At 55.8% G+C, this 18,247-nt stretch overlaps 2 protein-coding genes and 1 long non-coding RNA gene across 5 annotated transcripts; 2 read left to right on the forward strand and 1 right to left on the reverse strand.

Moving 5' to 3' along the window:
* Positions 1-472: 472 nt before the first annotated feature.
* Positions 473-9,508, reverse strand: GAS2L2 (growth arrest specific 2 like 2). 3 transcript variants are annotated; one of them, XM_082707410.1, is made up of 7 exons: positions 8,292-9,508; positions 7,650-8,043; positions 6,074-6,315; positions 5,078-5,185; positions 3,677-3,773; positions 2,868-3,120; positions 473-2,315 (listed from the first exon to the last, which is right to left on the reverse strand). In XM_082707410.1, exons 2-7 carry the CDS (start codon positions 8,032-8,034, stop codon positions 788-790), a joined length of 2,613 nt encoding a protein of 870 aa, XP_082563536.1. In that variant the 5' UTR covers positions 8,035-8,043; positions 8,292-9,508; the 3' UTR covers positions 473-787. The 3 variants fall into 3 exon arrangements, with proteins under 3 accessions (XP_082563536.1, XP_082563538.1, XP_082563537.1); XM_082707412.1 differs by having other exon boundaries at positions 7,650-7,863; positions 8,253-9,508; XM_082707411.1 differs by lacking the exon at positions 8,292-9,508 and adding an exon at positions 8,234-8,251.
* Positions 9,509-9,627: 119 nt separating this feature from the next.
* Positions 9,628-13,169, forward strand: LOC309851760. The gene is made up of 2 exons (XR_014304916.1): positions 9,628-11,132; positions 11,834-13,169. It is a non-coding gene; the product is annotated as an uncharacterized lncRNA (long non-coding RNA).
* Positions 13,170-14,766: 1,597 nt separating this feature from the next.
* Positions 14,767-17,768, forward strand: LOC309851762 (uncharacterized protein C17orf50). Its single transcript, XM_082707419.1, has 3 exons — positions 14,767-14,869; positions 16,652-16,994; positions 17,144-17,768. Exons 1-3 carry the CDS (start codon positions 14,857-14,859, stop codon positions 17,352-17,354), a joined length of 567 nt encoding a protein of 188 aa, XP_082563545.1. The 5' UTR covers positions 14,767-14,856; the 3' UTR covers positions 17,355-17,768.
* The last annotated feature ends 479 nt before the right edge of the window (positions 17,769-18,247 follow it).

An 18,247-nucleotide genomic window follows, 5' to 3' on the forward strand; every position in this document is an offset into this window, starting at 1 on the left:
AAGTGAGAGGTCTCCCACCAACACTCTCGGGAAAACTTTCATAACTGGGCTCAGTCCCAGCTCCTGCTGCGGTGTCTTTGTTCCCAGTTAGGGCTGAGCCTCTGCAGCCCCTTTGTGGCTGTAGATGTGATAAGAGCTCTTCACCATCCCTCTTGACTTGGAGTGATCTCAGTTTCCAAAACCGAGAGCAAAGCTTTGAAGTCCTGCCGGCTTGTGTGTCCCTGTCCGTGGTGCTGACACATGAGTGGCTTCCCGGAGAGAAGGGCTGTCTGGCAAGGTTGGCTGAGCCTCAGGAGAGGAGACCTCTGTCACTCCCCCTGCCCCTGCCCCCACTGCCTGTCCCTCATCCCCTTCCACTCCAGTGGGTAACGTTTGAAGCTATACCTTCCTGCACCTGGGGAAATGCTTGAAACTGTGCCTTCTGTACCACCACAATCCTCGAGTGATGGACTCAAGAAGCTTGGGACTCAGGAACATTCCCAAAGTGTTTAATAACTTACAAGACTTATGGAAACGGTGGCCATGGCCAGAGGCCAGGAGTTTGGGGAGCTGTTCTGGGAGAAGGCAAGAAGACCTAGGGTGGCCTCGGTGTCCTGAAGTTGGAGCGGGAGATTGAACCAGTATTTGTCTTCTGACCCCATCCATACCCTCTCCCTTGCCCAGGCCCTGGATGGAGGTGAGGGACCTTGCTCTCTGTTCCTGCAGCTGGGAGTCCAGTGGATAGCTGGCATCCTTTTCACTTCCTTCTGCCCCAGACTCACAGGCTCAGAGCTGGGAAGGCTCCTCCTTAGACCCAGGACTCCTCCTCAGGTGGGAGTGGGGCTTGATCAAGCTGCAGGAGACCCCTGTCCTCCGAAGCCTGGGGGCTGCTCTTCAGTGGGGAAGCTGGTTCTCCCTTCTTTCCTTCCTCCTCCTCCCCTGCTGAGGCTCCATCCACCCCCAGTCCCTTGGTGCCCAATGCTGCTCTCCCCAGTCTGCCCCTGGGGAGTGCCCTGGCTGAACCCACATGGAGGTAAGCCAGTGGCCTGGGGATGCGTGAAGGCTGCTTCCCAGGCCTGTGGTCCCTCCGCGGCCGGATTTTGGGCCTCAGCTTTAGCTTGTAGATGGATGGGACTCTCTGGGGCTTTCGGAGTGTTCTCTTAATCTTGGCTGGACATTTGTCAGAATTGGGGTCTGAGGGTGAAGATGTGGGGGCTTCCAGGTTGGCCGACACAGTGGGGCCTGAGCAGTCCTGCCTTCCCGGAGCTGGTCCCTTCATCCCGGTGCCCTTGGCACTCAGGCTTGCCTTTACCTTTGACCCACTCTCTCTGGCTCCCAGTTTCCCTTTGGGGCCTCCTGGGCCTTTTGGTAAGGCTCCCTTAGGGGAGCCTGTAGAGGCTGCCTTCCAGGCTCCCAGGTCCACTTTAACAAGGGGTGGGGGGCCCTGAACCAGTTCTTGTATGACTTTGTCATAAGGACCCCCAGGCTCAGGCCACCGCCCACCTAGGCTGGGGACGTAGACTCCACTTCGAGGGATGACTCCAGACCCTGTGCCCTGGGGGCAGGCACCCCCCACCTCTAGAAGCGTCATGTTGGCCAAAAGCTCCTCCTCAAGACTGTGGTAGATAGCTTGATCCTTGGTTGCCCCCAGGGGAAGGGGAGGGTATCGCTCCTCCAACACCTGTGGGCCCAAGCCCCAGGGCTCCCCAGCTTTTGCTGTCACCTGGCTGTCCGTCTTCTGGTCCCCTTGTCTCGAATTCACAGAGAAATCCCCATGTCTGCATCCAGCCAGGTCCCCAGGGACAGCCCTTGAGATGGGGTCACTCTCCAATTCTGTCATGGGACCTCCACTGGCAATACCTGGAAAGCTGCTTCCTGGGGTGGGGGGGCGGGCAGGGGGCAGCCGGATAGGGAGCTTGGTGGGCCCTTTAACAGGGGACAGAGAACGGGCAGCTGGTGGCTCCCTGAGCTGGGAAGAAGCACCCTCAGCCTCACCCCTGGGTGGTGGCCTGAGGCCTATGGGCTTGGCTGGGCTGGAGGATTGAGGAAGCGGAGACAGTCCTCTTGCTGGTGTCCTTTTGGTGGTGGCTTCAGGGGCTTGGAATCTCTGGGAGGCGGAGGCCCTGGAGAGAGTTCCCTGGCTGTCTGTCTCCTCACGAAAGCAAGATGTGGGAGTCGTTCCTCTGGGATGTTCAGAGCAGTATCTCTCCTCTCTCTTCCCTGAGGAGCTCCACTGTGGGTCTTGGCCCCTACGGGGGGATGAGGAGTTGGGGCTGGGTGGGCTGTCCCCAGCTGGCAGCTGCCTCCAAGACAGGGTGGGCGACTGAGCCTGGAGCCTGAAAGGGAGAATCATAAGGCCAGCAGGACCATCTCATCCAGTCCCCAGGCTCCAGGAAGGGATGACATTTCCCCAGCCAGAACACCAAGGGGCCAGAATTCATGTTGAATGAAACGGATGCTCTCTGTCCCTCTGTGCCTGCCTGAGTCTTCCTTATGACAGATACTGTTCAAGTTTATTCTCCCTCATTCCCCTGTGTAGCAAACAGAAGCCTGGTTTGGACCCTGGGTTATTTCGGGTCCCAAACTACAACTCCTGAACCTTGGGGGAGGGGGCGTCTGAGTGTGTGTTCTACTGTGAAATGGCAGAAGGTCCTTGGGAAATCTCTATGGGCCTTTATGGGCCTCAGCTTCTTCATCTATGTAATGGGAGGGGGTACAAAAAAGCTAGATGATCCCAATGGTACTGACTGGGTGCCTTTTTGGTTCTGAACACCTGGGGTAGGGGCACTGCCAGGAGGCCTGCTTCCTTTATCTTGGGGAAGGGGGGAGCTCTGAGAATGTGAACTCCAAAGAAGAAAGGGACCCTGCTCTGCCCCTCTCCCTTATACCTCAGGAATGATGTTGTCTCTCTGGGAACTCCCGCCTCTGCTCCCCGTTTATTGTGGGCTCTAGGGGAGGAGGACGCTGGGGGCCTCAGCTTCCGGCCTGAAGAGGTATATGTCTTCCAGTCCACGGGGGGCAGCGGGCTCTGGGAACGGCTGATCGTCATCGTAGGTTGGGGCTGCGAGGGCCCATCCTGCACCCTCACCTCATGCTGCGCCGGTGGGACGGGGGGCTTCTGGAAACTGCCCGTCTTGTGTGCTACCCACACAGTCCCCCCAAGAGAGAGGAGAGGAGGAATGGGTTAAGTTCCTGCTGATAAGGTCCACTGTTCTGCCCTAGCTGTCCCATGCCCCGAACCCACATTAGAGACAGTAGGAACTACGGTGGCAGTGCCAGAGCTTCCTTATAAGAGTTCAGAGGATGAAATCTGGTCAGGGGGTCCAGTTTGGGGTGCTAATGGAGGTTACGGGAGGACTAAAGAACCCTCCAAGTCATACTTGGTGCCACCACAGGGCACTACAAAGCCAGACCTCAGCCGTGCCAAGAGGCCCCTGACCAAATGCTGATTCTGTGTGTTTGGCGTCATCTTGTGGCTATGACTGGTATTGCACTAGGGCTGCCTCCCTCGTCATACCACTACCTTAAAAAAAAAAAAAAAAAACCCACAAAAAAACACACCAGTACCTTCTATAGTATCTTCCTTTCTCCATCCCCACATACTTCTTGTCCCTGGAGATCAGACCTACTTCCTACCTCTGCTTCTGGCCTTCCGACCCAGAGCCACAGGGAAGGGACGGACTCTCAGGGGACTCACAGAGGGATGTGCACCGGCAAGGGTCATGTTTGTCCAGATAATGGCTGAGGGTGTCCCAGCCGCCCCCCACACGCACCATCACGTGGTTCCGGAGGATCTGTAGGGGACAAGAATGGGGTTGGGGGCAGGATGGAGGGCGTCTTCTCTTCCTGGAGCAGCCTACTGTTTTCCAGGAGGCACTCCTATCCATGAACACACGATCACGAAGGTTCTCCTTGCACAGGTATATTGTTGGGGGGTTGGGGGCATTGTGTATTTTGCAGTCTGCCTCTCCTCCACAGCTAGCATCGGATAACACATGTTGTCAAGGGTGGTGGCCAGCCTGACAAACAGGCTGACAAACAGTTGTCCCACAGCTAGATGAGGGATCTCACAAGCACTGTGCACCCTGGCCCCTTCACTGGAAAGAGATTTTCACCTGCACATGCCTGTATCAGAAATGTGGCCCAGGGACACCTGGGTGGCTCAGTTGGTTAAATGTCTGACTCTTGATTTTGGCTCAAGTCTATCTATCAAGCCTATCTCAGGGTTGTAAGATCGAGCGCTACAACGGGCTCTGTGCTGAGTGCGGAGTTTGCCTGGGACATTCTCTCTCCCTCTATGCCCTGCCCACCCACCCCACCCCTGTCTCTAAAAATGTGGTCCCGCTTTGTTCTGTAATGAGTGTGTCAAGGAATCCTGGGAGTCCCATCCACCCTGCGTCCACTCTGGGACCCTGGGACAGGTCACAGTGTCTCCAGGTTTCCATTTCCTCAGCTGAAATTCCTTGTCCCGACCTACTTCAGAGAGCTCTTGGTTCAGGGTCTGGGTGAGGACCTAGGAAGCTGGCTCCATCTCCAGTAATGGCCTGTGATCAAGGAGAGGGCTTGGCCAAGCCTCTAGGTACAATCTGTTTCTGGTGAGGCGTGACCGGTTATGAGGGGATGGGCAGCGAGGGGCACATCTCTCATCTGGACTGCTGCTCACTCTGCAGAATATACCAAACCAGGCATGTGAGCTATGGACGATGGGGCCCATGTGGCTGGGCTGTGCACTGAACACAAACTTGGGGTTCTCATGCCTTTTGCTCTGACCAAGCATGTGGAGGGACTGGAGGCAAAGGACATTCAGGAATATCTGTCATACTTCATTGCTGCCTGGACACTCATCTGCACTGGGCTAAGGTGGAGAAGATGGGGGGCAGGGTTCTGGCTGCCCTAATGGGAGGAAGGGGCAGGATCACCAACTTTGCCAATGATCTTCCAGGAAATCTGCAAGGGAGAGAAAGCAAGCCCCAAGGCCTGATAGGTTGGGGTGAATGGTGACTTCCTGTCCTTGCCATCAGTCCTGGGCAAAGTCCCATGAAAGGCATCCCCATTCCGCTGATCCAGGGGACACCCCAACACCAGTCCCCAGACTTACCCGGATGAAAATGAGGGTGTTAGAGTCCCCCACGCGGTACTTCCCCTCAGACACTTTGACCATGGGGAACTGAACTGGGCACATGCATCGACTCACGAGGCTCCGAACCTGTGGGCAGTGATAAAGGGCTCAGTCTCCCCTCTGCACAGGTGCCCAAGCTCCCTACCCTCTACCCTGGGTCAAGCCCAATGAGAGGGAGCCTGCCTGTTCCCAGAGCCAGCCTCCAAGTCAGGGCTGGGGGCTGAGGAAGGAGCGTAGAAGACTTTTAATGTCCACTGAGAAGGAGACCTTGAGTGCCTATAGTCCAAGTGCCCTTGTGGGTCAGTGGAGAAATGATTAAGAAGGTGGACCTTGAAATCTGACAGGTGTGGGCTGGAGTCCTGCCTCCACCGCACCACAGGCCTTGGGCAAGTTAAGGAACCTTCCTGAGCTGACTCCTGGGTAGTAGAAATGGGTTAATCCCAGTAACCTCCCATGCAGCGCCCCCTCGGTGCCAGACACTGTTCCAAGTACTTCCTATACGCTGGCTCATTTAATATACAGCGGCCATAGAAAGAGGGGACTAGTTAAACCTCCACGATACGGATAAGGGAACCGAGGCACAGAGAGGTTAATTTGCCCCAAGTCACACAGCCGCGGAACAGTGGAACTAAGACTTGAACCGAGGCTTCGGAGACGGTGCCAGAGGCTGTGTTCTCAATAGCCGAGTGGCGGGGGCTCGGTGAGAGAGATCCAGAGCGCGGGATTTTGATGAAAACGTAACAAGCAGCTTAGCTGGGGCGATATGTGATGAGGATCGAGGCCCCGAGTGGAACACGGCTGAATCAAAGCCGCACCGAGAATTCATTCGCTGGGGGTGGTGGGGGCTCTGAGGCTCGAGATGTAGGCGGCTCGGACCCGCGCGCGCCGCGGGCAGGGGGCGGGGCCGACGGGGCGGGGCGGGGCCGACGGGGCGGGGCGGGGTGGGGCCTGGAGGGCGTGTCCAGAGCCCCTCACCAGCTGATCCAGGTGGCGGAAGTGACAGGGCCGCCGCGCGGGCGGCTCGGGAGGCGGTGGGTCCGGCGGGGGTAGGGCCAGCTCCTGCCGCAGCTCCTCGTCTATCTCCTCCTCCAGCCGCACCAGGGTGGGCGCCGCCACTCCGAAGCGCCAGGCTCGGCGGCCCAGCTCCAGCAAGCACAGCACCACGTTCTTCACGTTCTTGCGTAGTACCAGGTCCTCGGTCTCGAACATCACCACCTCTGGAGAGCGGGGCGGAGGGGGAAGGGGGGCAGGTAGCCTGAGCCCCCTGCTGACCTCCGCCCAGCAGAGGAGCTGGTAGAGCCCTGGGGCGGTCCCAGGCGCGGGCTGGAGGCACCGCGGAGGGGTAGGTGGGGGTGGGGGCTCGGATCGCCGGGTCTGGGAGTCAGGCCGGCCCCTAGGAGGGGTCTGAGCAGAATTGTTCAGTCACTCAGAGCAGAGTAGGTGGCCCGCCTAACAGGACAGGCTGGGGTGAGAAGAGGTGACACAGCCAAGCAAAGAGGCCCGGAGCCCCACTGTGGACTAGCCCCACCTTGCCCTTCTCTCTACTCCGTTTGGCAATAGGGGTCTAGGAGTAAGAAGCAGTTTGTTCTGCCTCCCACCCGCAAGGCTCATCTCTAATATCCAGCAAACATCTGGAACGCAACCCTCAGCCCACATATAACCAGGCAGCTGTGTGTCCTTGGGCTAGTCCCTGAGCCTGTCTCCTCCTTTGTAAAGTGGGATGTAGACTATTTCAGGGGGTTGCTGTGAAGACAGTTGTTAGGCGTCTGCAGCCAGGATCTGGCTACATGGGAGGTGCTCGGTCAGACACTGGCTTTTCTCAGCCTTCGGTCCCGCTCCGCACTGCCTTGCCAGCAGCCAGGAGCTGGGCCTGACTCTTCCCTCTGCCTGACCTTACACTCGTTTTGGCCTGGAGGATGGCACAACATCCAGCTTCATCCCATGAGGCCTAGGAGATGAGGGACCCTGTCCTGTCCCTCACCTGTGCCTCACAAGCTTCAGCACAGCTGGCCCCACCCTAATGTCCGTCTGCCTCCCTGTCCTCCCCCCAGCCCACCCTGGCTTCTCCTAGTCATCCAAACACAGCACCTTCTTTGTGCCTTTGCCCCTGCTGTCCCCTGCCTAGAATTCCCTTTCCCATAAACTTCTATTTGTTCCCCAAAACTCAGCTTAAATCTTCCTCCTCTGAGTGGACTTTCTTGGCCCCCACTACCCACCTGTTTCCTCCCCGGCTCCTCAACACATAGACTTCTGTTTGGGGCTTTTAGCACACTGGGCTGTAATTTGTGAATCTGTTCATCTGTCTCTCTTCCTAGCATGAACTCTTTGGACTGGGTCTCAGTCCTCTTGGTCCTTTGTGCCCAGCACAAAGGAGATAGGGACTAAGCGTATGTTTGTTGAATGAGGGCATCATTGAATCAACACATTTATTTACTGACTCAAAGCCAGTGAGGAAAGAGGACCTGGCTCCTGACTTCTGGTGCTGGAGACTTAGAGAGGAGGTGGGTTCTGGCAGGATAGGGGTGTGGGGAGGGGAGGCAGGATGGTTTACCTTGGATGCCCATCTCCTTTCGACACCACTGGATGAAGTTGGAGACGTTGTCCCGAGCCTGGAAGGTACCCGGCTGGGCGGCCTCATTGCAGGAAACCCCAGCCCGAGGCAGGGGAATCCTTTGGGCTCGGGCAGGTGCCTCAGCCAGGAAGGCCAGGGCGGCCTCAGTGATGGCGTTGGCATGCCGGCACAGCACCAAGCCTGTCTCCAGGACCTGCAGGAAGTTGGAGGCGTCGATGTCCAGCCCGTAGAGATCCCGAAGCCACTCAGCCAAGTCCTCCATCATGGCTTCCAGGTACTGCTCGCTGGACTTAAAGGGCCGGATGCTACGCACTGGTGGCCCCAGGGTCCCAGGCCTCCTCCTGCGTCCCCCAGGCCGGGGCATGGTTGGACCCTCAGCAGGGAGGAGATGGGTACCTGTCTTCACTCCTGCTACCTGCTGGGCCTTGGCTGGTTCTCCCTGACTCAGGGGTGCCCCTTCTACCCTCCGTGAGTCGAGGACTTCTGGCTCTGCTACTTGCCGCCAGCCTTGGCCCGGCCCCCGCCCCCCCACATTCCTCAATTTCTGCCGGAACTTTCCCTACTTGGTGGCCCTGCAGTGACCTCACTCTCGGGCTGCCCAGTTCGGCCAGAATTCATCACCTCCCAGGACAGACGGGGGTGAGGATACTGCTCTCTCCCCCTCAGGACTAGACTGGTCCAGCAGGCTGCCTCCCACCCCCCAGCGGCCGGCGGCAGCAGAGCGAGCCTCCCCACTCTGCTTTCCCCTCCTCTCCTTGGAGACCGCGCTGCTACAAACACTCTTCCTTAACCCTCGAGGCAGCCAGCCAAGGACTGCCCCGCGCAGCCCGCCCTGACCCTCGGAGCAGGGAGGAGAGGCTGGGGCTGGTTTCTCTCCCTGGGTTGAAGGATGAGGCTTTGGGGGGCTAGGGAGTGGGGGAGGAAAGCAGGGCCAGGGTTACTGAGCCCCTTGGTATTTAGTGAGCACTGTAAGATGGGGCTGAAGAAGATGCATCGCAGTAGTCTGAAGACATGACTTCACGCCTGGCCCCTTCCCTGGGGCCTGTATCCCTCTGTGACCTTCATATGCCACCTCGCCCCTCTGCGCCTCAGTTTCCTCAGCTGTACAAGGGGAATAGTGTTGACCTCTGGGGTGCTTTGAGGAGTAAAGGAATGATGTAGGTGGAAAGTTTCAGGACACGAGCCCACTCGGGGCGGGGTGGGTCCCAGCTCTCGCTGATTCTCCCAGCAGCCCTGCTGATGCCCCGTGATCCCTGCTTTCTCTGAGAACCTGCTCCATCCCCCACTCTAACCACAGGATTCCTCTAGAGCCGGCAGTGCCTGCTGTCAAAACCGCAGCACCTCACCCTGGCCACAGCAAAGCTCTGTCAGTAAATATTCGGAAGTTCCTCCTATGTGCCAGGCACTATTACAGGCCTGAAGAGAGAACAATATGGAGGCTCCGAACATGCTGGTGGGGGGACGGGTGACAGGTGACAAACATGCAAATCCACGGTAGGTCAGATGGTGATAAATACCAGGGAGAAAAGGAAAGCATTAAGGGAGATGGGACAGTGGGTGGCATTTTATGTGAGCTTGTCAAGGGAAAGCCTCACTGACGTGGTGATATTTGAACAGAGGCATGAGGGTAATGAGGAAGCAGGCATTGCAGGTATGGGGGCGGGGAGGGTGTGCAGGCAGAGGGAACAGCCAGTGCGAAACCTCCAGACAGGAGCTAGGGTATGAGGCAGAGGGGACATGGACACCCAGATCAGGCAGCACTTTTCTTTAACTTTTGGAGATAATTTCCTTTCAATTATTTTCAATCACGGCATCAGGACCGTGATTATTGTGTCCATTTCGTGGATGAGGGAACAAGAAAACTGAGGTGGGCAGGAAGCCTCTCTATCTCCCGCTATAGACCTCTCCGTAGGGTCCATTGGGTGTCCTGGCAAAGTGGCAGCTGATCTTCCCCAGGGGGAGAGAGCAAGACAGAAGCCAGTGTCTTCACTGCCCAGCCTGGAAAGTCATGCTGTCATTTCTACGATATCCCATCGGTCACCCAGGTCAGCCTTACATGGGAGGGCACTGTATTGGAACACGAATTCCAGGAGTCAGGGGCCATGGGAAACCTTTCTAGAGGCTGGTTATCCCTGTACAGAAGGGCTAGTTGTTTTTTCATGTATGCTAATAAAATCCCATTATGTTCAGGTAGTGGAGCTACCTGAACTGGAGCTTTCTTGAAATGTGGGAAGGTGGGCCCAGCCCCAGAAGAGGAACCCTGATTGTTCAAGTCAGTCATGGCAGAGCTAAGATTGAAGTTTCTGCTGAGGCTTCAAGACACAGTAGAGGCAGCAAACCCCAAAAGGAGTAAGACTGTATGCACTCTTAATTGAGGCATTATCCAAAAGCTGCCACTTGATCCTCAGATTTCTCTCCCACTAGACTCTGTCAAGAGTTAGGCTGTTGCAGAGCAAGAGACAGTTTGCAGAGAATTGCAGCTGTGCTGTGGGTCTTGTGGCAGGCCACAGAATGGCCCCCACAGAGAGCTGTGTCCTCATGCCCAGAAACTGTGGAGGTCCCCTTAGAGGGCCAAAGGGACTGTGCAGATAATCCAGATTGTCAAGGCCGACATGAAATGTAATCACAAGTGTGGGGCAGAGGGTGGCCTGACTGCAGAAGTAGGAGAGATGTGCCGGTCAAGCAGAGATCAAGGGGGTCGCAAGCCAGCCACTCTGCAGCCTCTGGAAGCTGGAAGAAGCAAGGAGCAGATAATCCCATGGAGTCTCCAGAAAGAACCAGCCCTGCCAGCGCCTCGATTTTAGTCCTGTAAGAATCATTTCAGACTTCTGACCTTCAGAACTGCAAAAAAATGACTGGTTTTTTTTTTTAATTTTATTTATTTATTTGACAGAGATCACAAGCAGGCAGAGAGGCAGGCAGAGAGAGAGGAGGAAGCGGGCTCCCTGACGAGCAGAGAGCCCGATGCGGGGCTCGATCCCAGGACCCTGGGATCACGACCTGAGCTGAAGGCAGAGGCTTTAACCCACCATCCAGGTGCCCTGTGGGTTTTTTAAAAAAATTTAATATTTTACTTATTTGACAGAGAAAGAGAGAGAGAGAGCACAAGCAGCAGGAGCGGTAGAGGGAGAAGGAGAAGCAGGCTCCCCACTGAGAAGGGAGTCAGGCAGGAGGCTCCATCCCAGGACCCTGAGATCATGACCTGAGCTGAAGGCAGACGATTAACCGACTGAGCCGCAACATGGGGAGAAGCAGAGAGAGGGGCTTCAGTGGGACCAGTCAGAGAACCAGACGTTTATCGCCCGTCACTAGGGAGACTCAATGAACTGAAGTCTGTCTGACTCCTGTGTGGGAGACGGAAAATGCAAACTCTGGGCCTGCTAGCTGCTCCATGCTGGGGACCAAGGAGAGGGCTGCGCTGGAATCAGCAAGCAGTCTCCTCAGAGCCGGAACAGAGGATGGGTGAGTGCTTCCTGTGTGCCGCTCCGTCAAGGGAGGGGTCAACAGAGGGGAAGACCTCAGTAGAGGGGAAGCTGGCAGTGGACCAGCGGATTCCTGAGGGTGCAGGGGGGATGAGTGACCCCCAGAACCCAGTGTGTCCCCCTAGATCCAAGAGACTCCCTGGATGAGGGCAGGAAAGGCAAACAGCAGTGGTGGGTCAGCTGAGAAGGAAGGAGAGGCAGAGCAAGAGGGAGGGAGGAGCACGTCTTCTGCCTGTCACCCCATCACACTGGGGCCACCGGTCATGGCAGGCCCCTGCTGGGGGGAGAGGTAACATTATATCAGCTTTCGGTGACCACAGTGCCCACTTCTCCGTGGCCTAACAGTTCTCTGAACAATTCATAAGACCTGTCTGAGTTGTCCTCCAGGGACAAGGGAAGGAAGCTTTCTTCCCCTTGAGCAGGTTTAAAGGGACTATAGGAGGCAAAAAAAAAAAAAAATTATTTTATAACTATACTGCCTGAGGCCTACTTGACCAAAGGTATTAATTACAACCAGGCCAGGTCAATCTTGGCCCTCCTGTCTCTTTTCTCAAATGGCTTAGGATGGGTGCGTGCCTCAGTTCTGGCCAGTTGAGGCTCAAAGAGAAGCCTGCTGGAAGGGTTCTGAGAAGTCCTGGCCCTGAGGAACCTTTCTTTCTGTTTTGGTCGTGATTGCTCCAGGCCAGGATGCTTGGAGCTGCAGCAGCCGTTTTGCAACCAAGAAGAGAGGCAAAGAAGGCAGAGGGGAAAGATGAGAAGATGCCTGGATCCCTCATAACCTCATCCCGCCGCTGAGCCAACCCTGGAGCCCCCCACTTCTGACTTCTTTTCTTTTTAAAAAAGATTTTATTTATTTGACAGAGATCACAAGTAGGCAGAGAGGCAGGCAGAGAGAGAGAGAAGGAAGCAGGCTCCCTGCTGAGCAGAGAGCCCGATGCAGGGCTTGATGCCAGGACCCTGAGATCAGGACCTGAACCGAAGGCAGAGACTTAACTCACTGAGCCACCCAGGCGCCCCCCACTTCTGACTTCTTAAGTGAACTCATACCTTTTAGGAGGCTTAAGCCATTATTAGTCAGGCACTCTGATATTCCACCAACTATATACATCCTAACATAATGTTCAAAGGGCAAAAGATATGTGTGTGTATGTATTGTGTGTGTGTGTGTATATATATATATATACACACATCTATATATCCCCACTTGGGCGGCCCTAATATCCCACCTTATTGGATATTTCCTTTTGTAACTTATTTTTATTGCTCAACTAGAATGAATACAGCATCTCTGTGTTATACCTGGTCATTACAAGTTAATGAGTTATGTATACTACTAGTTTACACGTTAAAAATCTAAAAAAGTACAAAAATTACAGCTTTCAGGGCATCTGGGTAGCTCAGTAGGTTAAGCATCTGACTCTTGATCTCAGCTCAAGTCTTGATCTCAGCATCGTGAGTTCAAGGCCACGCTGGTCGTGGAGCCCACTTTAAAAAACATTAGAGCTTTACTTTTGACAAATGATCTCATTTTGTCCTCTAGATTTCTGTGAATGGCAGGAAATAATGCATGTGCTAGCCGATAAAATGTAGCTCGTTCTTTTCTGGACTTAAGCAGTTTCCTTTGGACACAGCTCCAATCAAGTTTGAATTCATACTCATCAGCAGTACAACTTCTCCCCTTTCAAGGGGTCTTCCAAGGTGGCATGTGAGAGCAGGAGGCACGCTTCTGTTCCTGGTGTAGTGGGACTACCTGTTGTGCTGCTTTCACTACAGACCGTATTACCACTCTGTGATCAATTTTTCATGTGGCTTTATGCTGGTATTTGTTTGTTATGACAACCCAACTTTTTAGGAAGTTCCCACAAAACCCAAAATACCCCTGAGAAGAGTGAATGGGGAAAAAAAAAAAAACCCCACACAACAACCCAACAACAATGAGTGGACACCCTAAGGATTATAAAGGGCTTCTGGGCAGAACCAAGTGGGAGAGGCAGGATGAAATGAATGACCAGACTAGAGGAATCTCCTTTTGTGTTTCTTGGTGGGATGCTCCCTAAAACCACTACCTAGCCTCAGTGGTTTGGAGGTGCCTGGGGCACCAGGGACATTGAATCTTAGGTAGTGACTCAAGAAGGTCATTCCTGGTGCCAGTGGCCAGGGGTGGCACCCACAGTGGCTTCTCAATTGGGGCGTTCCTGTGGTGGGATCTTGGCTGTGTTCACAATCCGTCTAGAGGGCCTGTCCAATTGCCAAGCCCTCTGGCCATTCTGCAAGCTACCACTATTCTTCCTCATTTAATTAGCCAGAGTGAGCTTTAGAATTTTGCCATCCAGAGCCACAGTGGTTCTTTTAGTAAATGTAAGGAGAATAGGTTTACGGGGAGATAATTCTCCATGGGTCTTTTGCAATTCTGCTTTGTCTCACAAATAGAGGCGCTGACTTTTCAAGGGTGTTTAACAGAGTGAACACTCTTGGAGGAGAGTGATGGCCTCTCTTTCTGGAGCAAAGTTCAGACTTTGGTGCTGCCCGTTACAGAAGATTTGGGTTCCTAAGCTCAGAGCTTCTTTGGTGATCTAGATCCCCGCATGTGCAGGCATTCACAGGCCCGTCCCCAAGGCACCCAGGGGACAAGGGGCAGGCTGTACCGACAGGAACAGGCTGCTGCTGTACCATGAGGAATCCAGTCTTTTGTCTCTGACCCAGGAGCCTCATGTTTTTGACACACCCTGGACACTCCGGCAAGCAAACTTGCTAGCACGCAAGAGGAGTCAAGTTCAGACCCCTCCAGTTCTTGACAGGGTGAACCCCCTGTGACTAGCAGATTCCCAAGAGCTACTCTATGTTCCTTGTTCTATATGCCACCCACCAGCTTCCCCAAAACTGGGAGACCCCACTCCCCTTCAACCTCAGACTTGGATGGAAACCAAGTCATTTTTCCCTGTCAGACGGAGGCTCTTCAAAGCTGAGTTTGCATCCTCTGAGCCCTCAGCCTACTCCTGTCTCTGACAACACACACCTCTGAGAAGGCCTGGAAAATAAGTTGTGTTTCCAAGGCCCCGTGATTTTATTCCCTCCCCGCACTCCAATTCTCACAGACACATACATGACATTCAGGAGCTACACCCAACTCTTGCTTGGGCCCTGCTTCCTACTGGACTTGGAGGCATTTCCTCGGCTTCTCAGAGCTAAGGCAATGAGCTGGAAGTAAGGGGCATGGGGAGCCAGGGAGAGGAAGGATAGAGAGAAGACAGAAAGGGGAGGAGAGAACATAATGATACAAGTAAACATAATGCTTGGAGGGCTTTCTGTGGGCCAGGTAAAGTCTGGTACTGTGTGACTGTCTCTGATTTACAGATGAAGAGACTGAGGGTCAGACAATATGCTGAAGGTCACATAGCTCTTATATTTATATGGCAAAGCTGGGATTTGAACCCAGTCTACTGGCAGCTAAAGTCACCCCTTTCTCTCCTTTAATCCCTTGCCAAGAGGGAAGGTAGGGGAGGCACCTGGGTTTCAAGTGCTCTTGGAGGTTCTAAAAAAGGCAGCTATTCCTGGATAGAACCCTAAGGGCAAGTGAAGTTCCAGCCCCACCCCTTGTGATCCAACAGAGACCCTAGAGGTCAGATAAAGCTCCATGTGTTCTGGGAACTCTTGTCTCATCCCAGTCCCTGATCGGAGAAGAGGGCAGCACAGCCTTAGGAAGAATGGATAAGCATGGTGAGTGGGGCTGGAGATGGGCTGGAGACTGAGGACAGGACCATTGACTCCTGTCAAGTGTGGCTGCAAAGCCAGTGTGGACCAGCTCATCCATCACCATGACGACCCCAGAGAAGAAGTCCAGCTTTTTCTCCGTTACTTGTACAAGCCCTCTCCTCTCTCTTTTCTGAATATTCCTGACATCTTCTCCATCATCTTCCTCTGCTGTCTTCTCTGGCAGGGACTGCTGTGACAACACCTAAGTGGGTGTCTTTGTCCTGTAGAGAGACTATCCTAAAACATAGCTCTGAGCATGGGCCTCCATCAGAATGCTCAGGGGCTCCCCACTCTTGAAGGGCAGACTCTGAACTCCATAGCCTAGCACCCAAAGTCCCAACCTTCCTTTCTAACCTCATTTCCTGTTCCCATTTCTCTCAAAAAATTTCCAGCATCCGTTTCTGGCTGTGCACTAAGCCTGCCTTTCACAACCAAAAGTCTCCTTAGTGTGTTTTCTAACAAAAGGTGCCGCAGACCCTGGTTTTCTAGCTTCAGCAACATCGAGAACTGGCAGATTCTTTGAAACAACTTTTTTTGGAAAGCTTTTGGAAATCTTGGATGAAATTCAGAGTCCCCTTGGTTACCTCCCTCCCCCACTACCTGAGGTGGTTGTGAAAATGAAGGAGCACAATGTGTGAAGAATTTCTCACCGTGACTGCATACAGCTGGTGCTCAGTACATGTGAGCTAGAACACTAATTGTATCATGCTCCTTTGTCCCCAGCCTCTTTTAAACAGGATGGGCAGGGACCAACAGGAATTCTCTTGACCTTTCCAGGGCAAACCACAGTGGTGTCTCCCCAGCCCTCATCCCCCTGCTTTTCCGTGGAAGTCTAGCTCCCCAACCCAGCGAAGAGGAGCACAAACACAGAGTGGTTCCAGGAGGGAGGGTAGGAGGTTGCTGAGTGGTGGAGTCCTGCCCGGGAGAGGCCAGGTTACTTCCCATGGCAATCCCACAGCGTCCAGCCTGCCACGATTACTGTTCTGAGTTCCGAAGTTTGTGCTCTACAGAAGGCTGGAGGGACACTGGTGGCTGAAATCCAGCTGGTAACTGGGATAAAGTCTGGAAGGAAGAACAAACACCTTTTCCTAACTGGCTCACTCCTAGGACAGCTTTTTCCTAACTGGTCTGCGGGTGGTGGTGGTGGTGGTGGTGGTGGTGGTGGTGGTGTGTGTGTGTGTGTCTGTGTGTGCACGCGCGCGTGCTCACTCCTAGGACAGCCTTTTCCTAACTGGTCTGCGGGTGGTGGTGGTGGTGGTGTGTGTGTGTGTGTGTGTGTGTGTGTGTGCACGCGCGCGCGCGCCCCCGCGCGTCTTCCGTGGGTTCTCTCCTCTGAGATGCTGCCGCATCTGGGCTTGCTTAAGGCCAGCCTTGGGCTGGGCACTTGACAGAGACCTGCTACCTGCCTCACAGTCACCCCGGAGATGAGCATTACTTTTACAGATGGGAACACGGAGCTGGACAGAAGCGACGTGACTTTCCCCGAATCCTCAGCGAGGAAGCCTAGAAACCTGGGAAATGGGGGGCAGCCCGGCAGGCCCTGTCTCACCCTGGAAATCACCCTGCACACTCTGTAATCCTCGCTTTGGAATCCTGCTAGCCTGGGGCAGTCCGTGCACACTGTCCTTCAGGCACCTGCCTTTTTTGGGGGGTGGGGGGTCGGGCTTTGGCCAGCAGTCGGGGTACCCGGCTCTTAGCGGGGAACAGCGGGCCTGCGCTGACCTCCCCCGCCCGCCCGCCCCGCAGGAGTGAAGACCCCCTTGTGGAAGAAGGAACTGGTGGAGCCGCCGCCCAGCGACGCGGAGGCGGCCGCAGAGGAGGGGTCGGAGGAAGGGGAAGAAGAGGAGGACGAGGAGGAGGAGGAGGAGGCGGCAGCGAGGCCGCGGGAGCAGAGTGGGGCGGAGGGCGAGGCGCCGCGCGGGGAGGCGGAGGGCGGCGAGGGCCGCGAGCGAGGCTCGGTGTCCTACTGCCCGCTGCGCCAGGAGTCCAGTACCCAGCAGGTGGCGCTGCTGCGACGCGCGGACAGCGGCTTCTGGGGCTGGCTTGTGCCGCTCGCGCTGCTGGGCGGCCTGGCGGCTCCCGCGGACAGGTAAGGGCGCGCCCCGGCCGAGGCGGGCGGCGGGAGCGGACCGCGCGGGGCACTGAACTTCCCGGCGGGAGGGGGACCGCGGGGGGAGGCACTGAGCGTCCGGCGGGAGGGGACGGCGCGGGGCACTGAGCGACCCGGGCCCCGCGCAGGAAGCGGAGCCTCCCGGAGCCGCCTTGCGTGCTGGAGACGCGGCGCCGGCCGCCTCGCGCGGGGGGCTGTGCGCGCTGCGAGATCCTTTTCTGCAAGAAGTGCAGGAACCTGCACAGCCACCCGGCCTACGTGGCGCACTGCATTCTGGAGCACTCCAGTCCGCGAAAGGCGCGGGCTTCGGGGGGCGCGGGGGCCGCCGGGTGTCACTGAGCGCGCCCGCCGCCAACCCTGGTGCCCTCCGTCTGCGCCTGACCCCGGCCTCTCCTCCACCACCACCTCTTCTCCGATGCGGAGCGCTCTCCCTCACACTCCTTAGAATTGCCCCTTCCCAGTACGCCTTCTCCAAGCCCGCAGGCCGGCCCACGATCGCCGCGGGCGTTCCCACCTGTCACCGTGTGCCACCCAAGGCTGAGCCCAATGTCCCCTGGAGCGCCTCCCGAGAGCTCCCCTCCGAGCGGCATCCAGTACCTCCCGCTCGCCTGACACGCATCCCCTGGTGCAGGCTCATATTCATCTCCTGGGTAGCTCAGGTCCTCTGGTCCAGTGGGCAGAGGCGTCGCTTAGAGAAACTAACCCCTGGGTTCCCTCGCGGCTGAGAAACCTGCCCCTGCCTTTCCAATCACCCAATAAAGCCTCTAACAAAATGTCAGAGCCTTGAAGTGGGGCCAGGTGGCTCCCTTGAGGGTGATAAAGACCCTCCTTCGCCTTCCCCAGTGTTCAGGTCAGAGGGAGAAAGGCGGGCAGAGCCCCTCCTCCCTCCACCTCCCCCAAGACAGGGTGGAACAAAGCCCTTGCATCCAAGGGCAGTCAAAGGCCACCCCCCCATCCCCACCCCCTATCGCACAGAGAAGAAAAGGAAGGCAGAGGGCCAGGAATGCCCCTGGGGAGAAGAGGGCTGAATCTGGCCAGATCATTCTCCCCTTCCCCTGGAAGCCTGGACTTGCTGAGGTCAGTGTTTGTGCAAATGAGGCACTGGCAGGTGTGTGGGGTGGGGGATGGGGGGCAGGGAGGACAAGAGAACCAGATGCTGAAACGCTGAGACTGGCTGAGGCTGAAGACAAGAGAGGATGGAGAGCTGGTTCCTTCTCCAGGAATCCCAGCTA

Source organism: Mustela nivalis (assembly GCF_964662115.1).
Source record: "Mustela nivalis genome assembly, chromosome: 17".
Taxonomy (NCBI): domain Eukaryota; kingdom Metazoa; phylum Chordata; class Mammalia; order Carnivora; family Mustelidae; genus Mustela; species Mustela nivalis.

Excerpts from the sequence above, each read along its gene's own strand:
- GAS2L2 (XM_082707410.1), bottom strand. The coding sequence starts at position 8,034 with ATGCCCCGGCCTGGGGGACGCAGGAGGAGGCCTGGGACCCTGGGGCCA. Across the intron at positions 3,121-3,676 it reads TTGCCGGTGCACATCCCTCT|CACACAAGACGGGCAGTTTC; the intron begins GTGAGTCCCCTG and ends CTGTGTGGGTAG. Across the intron at positions 2,316-2,867 it reads GAGACAACATCATTCCTGAG|GCTCCAGGCTCAGTCGCCCA; the intron begins GTATAAGGGAGA and ends TCTCCCTTTCAG.
- LOC309851762 (XM_082707419.1), top strand. Across the intron at positions 16,995-17,143 it reads CTGGCGGCTCCCGCGGACAG|GAAGCGGAGCCTCCCGGAGC; the intron begins GTAAGGGCGCGC and ends GGCCCCGCGCAG.